At 38.5% G+C, this 12,485-nt stretch overlaps 1 protein-coding gene across 3 annotated transcripts in view; it reads right to left on the bottom strand.

Moving 5' to 3' along the window:
• Positions 1-36: 36 nt before the first annotated feature.
• Positions 37-12,485, bottom strand: part of nlrc3 (NLR family, CARD domain containing 3) — a 51,894-nt gene continuing 39,445 nt past the window's right edge. For all 3 annotated transcript variants that reach the window (XM_043711532.1, XM_043711534.1, XM_043711533.1), the window contains 4 exons: positions 9,698-9,781; positions 4,499-4,582; positions 2,117-2,200; positions 37-1,672 (listed from right to left, as the gene is read on the bottom strand). In XM_043711532.1, coding sequence (XP_043567467.1) covers positions 1,582-1,672; positions 2,117-2,200; positions 4,499-4,582; positions 9,698-9,781 — 343 coding nt within the window. In that variant the 3' untranslated portion in view covers positions 37-1,581. The remainder of the gene's footprint in view (positions 1,673-2,116; positions 2,201-4,498; positions 4,583-9,697; positions 9,782-12,485) is intronic.

The following is a 12,485-nucleotide window of genomic DNA, read 5'->3' as shown; positions in this document are numbered from 1 at the left end:
TGAAAAAAGATAAATAAAACTTTATACTGTAAAATATTTGTATTGTAAATAACATATATACATACAGAACTATTACTTACTCAATCCTCCTACCTATTCACCACTACTCCACACAGCCTCATCAAACAATAACTGGTCATGCTGAGTTTTACAGAAAGTTGCAATAATTAATGGAAGAAGGTGGAAGCCAAATCACAAACTCACTTCTTATTGACCAGAGGATTATAGACAAGCGTCTTGTCCATGAGGACATATCTGTTTACAATGGAGTCACAGAATGGTCATAAGAGAAAGGCTATTCAGACTCTCATGTCCTTGCTGGTTCTCTGCAAGAGCAATTCCCTCATCTTTTGTCCTTCTCTCTGGCATTGCTATCCCTCCAGATAATGATCTGATTCCCCTTTGTAAACCACAACTGAATCTGTCTCTACCACACGATTAGCCAGTGAATTCTGATCCTAACACCATGTAAAAAAAACTTTTCCTTGTTATTTTTCTTGCCATCAATTTAAATTTGTATCCTCTGGTTCTTGATTTTTCTACAAATATGATCAGCTTCTTCTATCATGTCTAGACTCCTGATGAGTTTGCATGTCTCAATAGCAAATCTCTTTACAATCTTCTCAAAAGGAGAACAGCCTCAGCTTCTGCACCCTCTCTAATGTTGTCAAATCCTTCCTTAAAGTATGGTGCCCAGGATTGGATACAATACTTCAGTTAGGGCTGAATCAGTGTTTCACAGAGATTTTTCATTTCTTCTTTTTTAATTTTAACCTATGTCCCTATCTATAAAGCCAAGAATCTTGATACTTCATTGAATAATGTGCACATTAAACCCCTAGTTCCCACTGTTCCTCCATGCCCCCCACCTTTAAAATGGAACCCTTTTAGATTGTTTTCCCTATTTTTCCTATATAAATTAATCCAAGAATAATCCAAATCATCATATGGTCTAACTTGTCTTAAACACTACTGCTGATTATATGAAATAGTCCTTGTGATTTACTTATGAATGATAATTAGCCACAATGCTGCTGTTTGGTCTATGGAAACCCTACTAGGTTTTTGGTGTTAAAATACTGTTCCTGTGCTTTTGATGCCATGGGGCTACAGACAGCAGCAGTATCAGTCATACAGTGCCCAGTGACATATGTGGACAGTCCAATAAGTTAAATTATTCAGACAGGTGAAAATAGAAAACAATATGTTATAGTCTGCATTAGGGACAGTGCTAGGTTAATCTTTTCACAATGATTGAATTTGAAGTAATTATTTCATGTGTAGTCGCTTAATAATGTTATCCACTCCCATAAATGGAAATATCCTTATGTTCAACAGTATCTTGTGTGTCTTTTTTGTGTGTGGGGGGGGAGCTGGACACCACCTTCTGCATATGTCTGCTAGAAAGCGTAAAGATTGGGGATCACCACACCGTTCACACCTATCAGAGACATTATGGCCTGTCCAGTGATCAATTCAAAGTGTACAAAGCATTTGAGTACAAAGGAATGTGTTCTGGGAGGAAGGAGGTATTCTGAGCTGGTCAATATTGCTTGGATTCCAACATGGCCTCTTCTTATTTCATATTTCAACAACACAGTGCGGAGATTTGCTTCTTATTTCAGCAGCAATGACCTTTGCCCCTGATTCTCCAATCCTGTTGCCCTGGAGACTGTAAAAGAAAAAGAACCAGTGGAATGAAATGTCACAGTGTTGTGTTCTTTAATGTTTGGGGTGCATCTAGAAGGGAGAGGAAAACCTAATTTGTAACAGAACACATGTGACAGTTAGCAAGACACTGATTAAGCAAATCATCACCATCACATGTCCAAGGTCAAAATTGTTAGCCTTGATGCTGAGGAAGCAGAAGGCCTGAGACATTCTTAATGATTTAAATAATGATGCCACTGTCATGTTAGCCCTGTGCTTGTGAGACTCTGATGTGGAGTCAGCTGTCAATGGCATCAAGTATTAACCACTTCTCACAGGTAACTGTGTTACCAATCAGTCACCTCTGTGGATAACTTTACTCTGACTATTTTGGGAACCTTCAAGAGGGGCAGAGAGACAAAGCAAATTTAAAATAGATCAGAAGATGAGCAAAAATGACACTCACTTGATGTGGCTGAGGCTGCGGTTGTATTTCAAAGCAATTGCAATGCACATTGCTCCATCAAGTCCCAAAAAATTTTCTTGAAGGCTGCAAACCAAAAAAATGCAGAAACTGTATTATTTATTCAAGTAAATAAATAAAGGAAGCATTCTAACAGTAAGTGAATGTCAAAGCCATATTGTATAACTCATCTCAGAGCCAAACCAAAATTGGAGTTAAGACTAATACTTCTGGGTTTGCTCTATTTGCAAGTGACTCAAGATCCTGAGTCAAGGCTAAACGTCACTTTCACAGATTATTTTCATTGCTCATCAAAATTTGCACAATTCCTTAGTTTCTGACGAAACATGTCAAAAAGCGAATTCTGGCAACATATAGAAGGCAATCAGTAGCTACCCTCTGAACTTAAAACATCAGCCTTTCTTGTTCCTTGCTGATCCACTTTGAATATTTTCAACATTTCACGTTTTTATATATTGAGTGCTCAATGCATAAGGACAAGCCTGGGCCAACAACCACAGGATATGAATTCAAATTCCAACATTAACTGTGATACTGAATTCAAGATATCTGATCACCGGTGAATTGATATCAGTAAAAGTGACCACAAAACTGTCTGATTTCCCAGGAGGTCCACTGGTTCCTTAACGTTCTTCAAGGCAATCTCCTATTCTAATTCCTCTGGGTGATATTAGAATTATTGTTACATGTACTCACATGAATGCAGTGAAAAGTTTACAAAGTCACCATTTTGGGTGCCAGTTTAAGTGGAAAGGTACCTAGGTACAAAATCTTAGGAATAAGTTAGAAAAATAAAGAAATAGTTCAGCATTACAGGCCCCAACTGGGCCAGGACTTGCCTCCAGACTGCTCCAACAATAGTTGGTTAACTCTCAACTGCCTTCAAGTTTACTAACTTTGAACAATAAACATTCCCAGAAACACCTGATAGTTAATATACTATTTGACTTGCTTCATGGCACTTTCACTACTCAGAAAGTAATCCTAGAATTTGAGCATAGGATCTTGATCAGCCCTACAATGCTGTACTGAGGTGCTGCATTGTCAGTAGTGCTCTAATGTATTAAACTGACTTTCAGGATACAGGTAGTTCTCCTATAACGAGGTAGTTGCATTCCCGTGCGTTGTCGTCTTATAGAAAATCGTGCAATAGAAGTTATGAGGCCTATGGGAAAAACAGGGTTAGGGTTTGCAATTTAGCGAACCTGTCCATTTCTGCTAAGTTACAGAAATGCCACGTTGTTCCAAGCGAAATTTCCAATGTATTGTTCTATTCCTGGCTCCTTGTGAAGTGGAGTTTGTCCAGAATCGGGCTATCTGCTAGTAAATTTCGTGAAACTTAATTTTTTTTTGGCCCATGTAAAATCTCTATTTTTGAGGGGGTAGCTAAAGAGCTGGGATGCTCTGAACGGTTGGAGGTTTTGATGGGTCTTGGGTTTCAGAGAGAATGAGGGAACGAGACTCTTAGATCCTCACTCCTCCTTTCAAACTGAGACTGGGTGAACTTAGATCAAGCATAACGTGGGATGGCGAATGATAAGGGTCACCAATGGTAAGTCTTTAGTTTCATACCTCCCCACCTCCACCCACCCTTACACACACACATACACCCTCTCTTGTATAGTCGCCGTGTGTTGAAGCTTGAGATAGCCAGCAACTGAGCCTTTGCTTAACAAAAGGCCCTGCTTACTCTCCAACTCTCGCTGAATACCGCTGTATTTGAACCGTCTCTCTCTCCCCCTCTCTCCCCATTTCTTGACCTCCAACTCCATGCATGATGCCAGTAAGCATTCCAAAAGTATTCCAATGTTCGCTTCCCCTACCTTAGCTGCAGATAGAAGCAAAACACACACACACACACAGAATGGTAAACCTGTTGTAATAGATGCGCTAGCAGAATAAATCACAACTGGCTGGTAATACAGAAGATGGAATCGCTTATCAGCGAACAGGAGTTTAATTTTTAAAAAACCCCGCAACTCATAAATCTCGTTACAGCCAAATCACATTTACAAAACGCACGTTAAGTAGAACTACCTGTATCCAGACACCATTCACAGCAGAGGGTTTAGATACACAGATCGCACCCCAAACATTCAGCTAATTCCTATTTGGTGGAATCTTGCTATGTTTGCCGATATGATATGTATCTCTCCCCTTTTAACACAAGTCATTATGTGTGGAACAGATAAAACTGTCTCTCAGTCATAACCCAGTATTGTCACAGCAAATGTTCACACTGCAGATACTACCTCTTGCCCACCATGTTTTCCTGTAGATTGAAATAGATGACAGTTTCCATTCGATTCAAGTACTTTTTCCAAGGGTATAGATTAAACTGTGAATCATGAATTATATACATACTTGAGAGTCTGGAGACTGTTATTGACTTTTAAACCATTAGCGATTGCCTTTGCCCCAGCCACACCCACCATGTTTCCTCGGAGGCTGAAAGAAATTAGAAAAAATACTATGGTCAGAGAGTCTGGGTATTGTCAAAGTGTGCACACGCTCTCTTAATACACTGACAATGTAATGAAACACTAACAGAACTCTAGGATAAACTTGGGTAAGCTGATCTATATCCTTCCATACTCTCAACAACCATTCCCTAACTATCCCACAATCCATTTTCTACCACTCTGTTGCAGGTGCTGTGGAGTCAATCACTACTAGCGAGTGGTTGGGGGTAGAGTCTGCACCCAATCCTCGTTGCTACCTTTTAATTAAGAAATGAACAGTAATAGTTTAGACAGATCCTACTGGGCAACATAAAACATCAAGATGCCAATGGAAACAATCCTCAATTCCACTATTTTTAAAAAAATTATATCGAATTATATAGCCCCTGGTGGAGGGACAATCCTTTCTAAGTATTTTCTAATCAACAGTTCAAACATGTTATGGCACACTTCTGGAGCTGGGACCTGAACCTGGGTCTTTCAGCTCAGAGGTGGGACACTACCAATGCATCACAAAAGCCCTACTTAAGAAATTAGGGTAGTGGGGTTAGTTATGTATATTTTTGTTTAAAACAACCTGTTCATCAGACATGTTATAACACACATTTGAAGCAGAAGGATCTTGAACTCTGGCCCAGAGGTTGGGATACTATCATTGAACCATAAGAGTCCTTGGAGTGGGGGGCAGTGTATGTTTCCTAACAGTCATCCATCAATCTGTCTGAGTTCAGAGATCAGTTTGTCAGGATCCTTTACCTGTCCAAACACCAATCCCCTCACTGGGCAAAAAACCTAGCTGTTATTAATATTTAAATTGAGTTTCTAATCATCACATTCAGAGATGTTATTACATCTCCTCTGGAGCAGTATGACTTGAACCCAGGTCTCCAGGCCCCAGAGGTAGGGATACTACTACTATGCCACAAGACCCCATCGGAGCAGTAGGTAGTTATTTTTCCAAACAACCAGTTCAGAGATGCTGTGACACACCTCTGGAACAGGTAGGACTAGAATATTGGCTCAAAGGCCCTATTTGGTTAACATCAAACTTCAACTAATTCTTAAGATTTAGTTTATCGAGTAGTAGAAGCTATATTGGCCTGTTAGATACAAAACTAAGGCTAAGACTATCAAGAGACAATTATGACATATTTATCTCCATCAGAATCTCAAGCTACATTCACTGCCCCTCTCCATTAGAACACTTTCATAAGGGCTGGAGCTTAATACAGTCTCCAACATTAACTGTTTAAGAACATGACCATCTATAACATCTCCCCCCAATAATTTTTTGCCAATAGGAAAAATTTTTACATTTGTGCATGTAACTACATTTACATTTATCAAGACCCCGTTTCTCCAGATCTCTTGACTTCACAAATTCATGATGTCCAAAGTTATCACAATTCTTCCAGAACACATTCTCTTCAAACTTGGAAGACAGGAGGTCTTGAGGAATGTTGACTTTGAACTGGATCTTTACCTTGATTTGTTCATAATAATTTCTCAATTGAAGGATCTTTTACCTGTTTTATTACACAAAGTTACTCATGTATTGCTCCATAACACAATCTGGGGGACCTTTAATCTTATTAATTTTAATTATGAAAATAAGATTGCTGCTTGGCGGAAGCAATTACTTTATTGTTTACAGTATCTTGGATTCTGGAACTAATTAATTTCTCCTTAACCATGTCGTGAACCTGCAGATACTGGTCTGGCTTCCATGATGTGTTATGTAGCTCATCTTCATTTTGTGCAAACAAATCTTCATTCTCAGTCTGCTGATGTACCCATATTGAAGTATATAAGCATTTTACTTTGACTTGTCAAAAAAGTTCCATGTCTTTGTTCACCCTTTGAAGATGTGCTCCTGGTGAACTAGATACCTTAATGTGCTCAGTCTTGCTACTGTTGTTTACACAGTACTATCTTTGTCACTTACACAGATCATTCTTCTTTGGAAGAGGAAGGATTGAAACATTGCTCTTGAACTTGTGTCATCTCATCATCTAACATCAAAATTAAATCTGATGTATCAATTTGTTCGCTATACTGTTTTGCTATCTGAACAACTTCAGTTAAAGACTTGCCAATAAGTTTATGTAAATTGTATACTGAATCTTGTTTTTGGGATTTGCTTCCTCTGGTAGACTTTGTTAATTCTTATCTTCTGATCTTTTTTCAGTGATGAAAGGTCTGTTTTACAATCTGACAATCCTATGTGATCACAGATTTCACAATACGTTATGAGATCTTCAACTTCTCTTGAGATCTCTAGCCACAGACCACTGCCTGAGCTTTGGCTGTACAACTGGCAACGCCAAAGTATACCAGTGCATTTTATCCAAGACATCTTCCTGAAAGGAAATTGGAATTATCAGTCTTTGGTCATACAATAGTAATTCACCTATTTCAAAATGTTCAGTCATCAATGTCTGTTGTCAGCCAATTCATAAGACTTTTGGTCTGGCCATCCTTTCAAGCAATACCTGCAAATGGTAGCACAATCTTGATTGTTCTTTTGTTCTTGTTGAATTGCATGAGCCTTTTTTTTGACTTTCTGGTCACTGGTTCTTCTTGACCATACAAAACATTTCCTTATGCCATCAAAGGTAATTTTGTGGATTCTCTCTTCGTTTTGGGTTCTGTCATGAGTCTTGGAAGCACAAGGAGATCCTCTACCCATTGAACTTTGTTTGTTCCACAGAAGCTGTAACTTTTTTTTCTTTAGGCATGGTATTTGATCTGATAGAGAATTGACACTCAGCCTTCAATCAAGCTTAAATTAACGAGATGTTATCAACACAGACAGGTTATGTCAAACTGAGTCAGATGAATCACTGATATTCCTTTAGAATGTTTTGGATATATTTTCTAATGAAGATTGTTCCATCTAATTAATATCTTTGCATAAGTAAGCATTTGACATTTTACTGCTCTAGAAGTTTGGTTCTACTTCTGTACATCTTCTGGAAGTGACCTAAAGTTTTATAGATGTTGCATTCGTTTGTCTTAGTTGGGTACTGCTTGTGCCTGTGAAACTGCTTTGTACCACAGAGCTAACACAGACTCTTTTTCTATTGCATTTGACCTGGCCTAAAGATATGCGCCTTTAGAGTGTAGATAATTATAATGCATCTTATAAAGTGGATGGATGTTCTTCTGTGATAAGATTGTCATTCTCTCAGAATTTGTCTGAGAATCTCCCGATTTCTGCTTCCAAAGTCAACCCTTCTTTGGACTTTAATACATTTGACAAAGACTTATCAATAATTACAACAATTCTCTCTTCTGCATTATGATTTCAAAGCTCTATAGTCACAGCTTTCCATTAATCTAGTTTAGGGAGATTATTAATTAAATTATCTTCAGATTCTCATGAATGCTAAACTATTCTGTTAAACCTTGCTCTTCTAAAATTCTGTTCATTCTCAGATTAAAGTTATTGTAAAAAAAATTGAAGAACTGCAGAATTTTCTGTGCCCTGGTTTATATTTTTGTCATTTATAGCATCAACATCTATTGAATACAATGCTGTTATTTATCCTTATGCTTGAGATTTAGTATTAAATGTTGAAACAATTCTATATTTTAAGAATTGTTTTCTCTGAGTTGTCGATCTTGTGTTTTATTTGGCCTCCCTCTCATACTGAATCTCTGTGCAATATTATTATTGCTGACCACATCTCCTTGATGTGATTATTTATTCTCCTTTCTTTACAGCGATTTTAAATTCTGCAGTATCTAAATTTTGTTGTACTAAAGTCTTTAAACCTTTTAATTTTTCAATAAAGCAAAGTGGTTTTATCCTTTTTCCTTAGAAGATTTTTTACATCTGTAAGCAGCAATGCTGATTTTTATTTTCTTCATTTTACAATCTTCTAAACTGTACAATAAAGCAATGTTCTCAGAAGGTAGTAAATCTGTGGAATTCTTTACTATGAAGGGCTGTTGAGACTGAGTCATTAAGTATATTCAAGGCTGAGACAGACAAGTTTTATTCAGTAAGGGAATCAAGGGTTATAGTGAAAAGACAGGAAAGTGTGTTGAGGGGTATTGGATCAGCCATGACATCTTCAAAAGGTGGAGCAAAACCGATGGGTTGAATGGTCTACTTCTGCTCCGACATCTCATGGTCTTAAAGTGGTAAAGTATTTAAGAAGTTATAAATTCACTTGTCATCTGAACATTTCTTCTTGTAGGACCAGTGGTTGTTTTCCATCATTGTTACCTTGTGGTATTTAAGTAATGATGCCTACCACTGATTACTATATTGTATCTGCTGCTGAACGAACCACTACCATAATTTAGTTGAGATAGAATGCTGCCGCCAGTCCTCCTCTCTACATTGGATCTAGGGGCCTATTTGGTTAATACTGATAGAAGATTACCTACTAATGACTCTTAACAAGAAGGCACACTTGTCTTTGCAAAAATGTTAGACATAAGAAGTAGGACTATCAGGAGATAATTATGAGAAATCTGTCTCCACTGCGATTTTGAGTTTGAACCCTGTTTTCTGCAACCAAGATTGTATGACGTCATCAGATTACGTAGAGTTTAATGCATCCACTAACATTAACCCTTTTGGAATCATTACCTTATGCAAAACCAATTTCTCTCCAAATTCCCCGAATCCTACTTACCGCTTTCTCTATATTACCACATTATCCAGGAACACAATTATCTCATTTTCCCAAATATTATACTGGATTCAGTAGGAATTTATTCCATAACTATTTGCATGCCATCTCCACACTAATAACTTCCTTTCCTAAACTTATTAGCATCCTCAAGTATTTGAACTTTTCAGTACCTGACAATTATCCTTGATCAGTCTAAATATAATCTCCAATCTTTGAGTGGAATACTTATAAATTTCTAGAGAAAATAAGGCAATCTTCTGAATCTTCTATCATGAATTGAATTCCTGATCCTCAAATCTCCTGGAAGCAATTAGCTTCTTCTTATAATCCAGTGCTCAAAACTGGAATCAGTGCCCAAGTCACTTTTTAATCAATCTCTCCACAGCTTATAGAAAATATCCCCTCTGTACAAGTGAATGCCAACATTCATTAGTATCTTTAGTCATACTCACTCCAGAGTCATCAAGCTGTTATTCACCAGCAAAGCATCAGCCAAAGCCTTTGCACCTCTCACACTCACTGACGTCCCCTGTAGGCTGGAGTAAAAGAGACTAATTAACTACATCATAGGCTCAAGTTTATCTGAATACACAATACGATCACAGGACACAATGCATCAATGGCTGGAAACACTCTTCCCACATGCAGTATCAGGTTCAGGAAGTAGCTCTGATTTCACAGGGATTGGATGTCACCTCAAGCTTAACTTTACAGTAATCATGGAAACCAAACGCACCATTCCTTCCCAGATTCAAATTCATTATAACATTTACCATTTTAACTGAACCTGTCTGTACATTACAAGAAACTAAACTTCACGTCATCTTACCGAACACACAGCCCACTAAACAGTCCATATTCAACAATTAGCATCCTATACAAAAACAAATCCTTCCAGAATAATGTGTAAGTAAATGATGATGCTTAGCGCTTCCATGATCAGTAATAGTGATTAAATATACACTGTATTATTGAATTGATCCATTTCTTTGTTCAACTGATGGCAGAATTGTAATTAAAGATGGGATATTTGGGTAAATTCAGCGCTCCTCGCAAACATAGAACAGAGAACAATACAGTGCAGTACAGGCCCTCGATGTTGCACCAAACTGTGAAACCGATCTGAAGCCCATCTAATTTACACTATTCCATTATCATCCATATATTTACCCAATGACTATTTAAATGCCCTTAAAGTTGGCGAGTCTACTACTGTTGCAGGCAGGGCATTCCACACCCTTATTACTCTGAGGAAAGAACCTACCTCTAACATCTGACAATTGTTGAATCTGTACTGTCCTATATCTATCACCCCTCAGTTTAAAGCTATGTCCCCTCGTGCTAGCCATCAACATCCAAGGAAAAAGGCTCACACTGTCCACACTGTCTAATCCTCTGATCATCTTATTATGTCTCTATTATATTACCTCTCAATATTCTTCTCTCTAATGAAAACAGCCTCAAGTCCCTCAGCCTTTCCTCATTAGACCTTCCCTCCATACTAGGAAACATCCTGGTAAATCTCCTCTGTACCCTTTCCAAAGCTTCCATGTCCTTCCTCTAATGCGGTGACTAGAACTGTACACAATATTCCAAGTGCGGCCACACCAGAGTTTTGTACACCTGCAACATGACCTCATGGCTCCGAAACTCAGTCCCTCTACCAATAAAAGCTAACACACTGTACGACTTCTTATCAACCCTATCAATCTGGATGACAACTTTCAGGGATCTATGCACATGTACACCAAGATATCTCTACTCATCCACACTAGCAAGAATCTTACCATTGGCCCGGTACTCTGTGTTCCTGTTACTCTTTCCAAAGTGAATCACCTCACGCTTTTCCACATGAAACTCCATTTGCCACCTCTCAGCCCAGCACTGCAGCTTATCTATGTCCCTCTGTAACCTGTAACATCCTTCCACACTGAGAGAAAGTGAGGGCTGCAGATGCTGGCGCTCTGACATCCTTCCACACTGTCTACAACTCCATCAACTTTAGTGTCATCTGCAAATTTACTAACCTATCCTTCTACGCCCTCAACCAGGTCATTTATAAATATGAAAAGCAGCTGTGGCCCCAAAACAGATCCTTGTGGTACACCACTATGTAACTGAACTCCAGGATGAGTATTTCCCATCAACCACCACCCTCTGTCTTCTTTCAGCTCGCCAATTTCTGATCCAAACCACTAAATCACTCTAAAACATGCCTCCGTGTTTTCAGCAGTAGCCTTCTGTGGGGAACCTTATCAAACGCTTTACTGAAATCCATATATACTACATCAACTGCTTCACCTTCATCCACTTGTTTGGTCACCTTCTCAAAGAACTCAATAAGGTTTGTGAGGCACGACCTACCCTTCACAAAACCGTGTTGATTATCCCTAATCAAATTATTCCTATCTCTTATAATCCTTTCCAACAATTTACCCATAACCAAAGTATGGCTTCCTAATCTATAATTACCAGCGTTGTCTTTACTCTCCTTCTTGAACAAGGGGACATTTGTTATCCTTCAGTCTTCTTGCAGTATTCCTGCAAACAACGGTGATCAAAGCCAATGGCTCTGTAAACTCCTTCCTGGCTTCCCAGAGAATCCTAGGATCAAGCCCATCTGGTCCAGGGGTATTATTTATTTTCACTTTCCAGAATTGCTAACACCTCCTCCTTATGAACCTCAATCCCATCTAGACTAATAGCCTGTATCGCAGTATTCTCCTCAACAACATTGTCTTTTTCCTGTGTGAATACTGATGAAAAATATTCATTTTGCACCTCTCCTATCTCTTCAGACTCTACGCACAATTTCCAACTACTGTCCTTGACAGGCCCTAATCTTACTCTACTCATTCTTTTATTCTTATGCCATACTATGGTCAAAAGAGACTGCAGATCAGTAGATCTTCACTAGTGTTGTAGTCTCATCTCCAAACAGACTCACTTACAACAGGACTCTCCTAGGAATTCGGAATTTACCTTGTACCATTTACCAAGAATAAGCACTATTCCGTGAGTTTAATCATGCTGGCTCTGTACTGGTTCTGAGATTGCTCTCTGTACCCTATGCACATGAATCCTCTTCACTGTGATTTTCTAACTTTATTGGAGTTTTGATTTTAAATTGAACATGGAGCATTGCTGAACAAAGAGACCTTGGAGTGCAGGTTCCTAGCTCCTTGAAAGTGGAGTTGCAGGTAGATAGGATAGTGAAGGCGTTTGGTATGCTTTCCTTTA

The sequence above is a fragment of the Chiloscyllium plagiosum genome, chromosome 21 (assembly GCF_004010195.1).
Source record: "Chiloscyllium plagiosum isolate BGI_BamShark_2017 chromosome 21, ASM401019v2, whole genome shotgun sequence".
In the NCBI taxonomy this organism is placed as follows: Eukaryota; Metazoa; Chordata; class Chondrichthyes; order Orectolobiformes; family Hemiscylliidae; genus Chiloscyllium; species Chiloscyllium plagiosum.
This window is presented reverse-complemented; position numbering and strand designations above follow the sequence as displayed.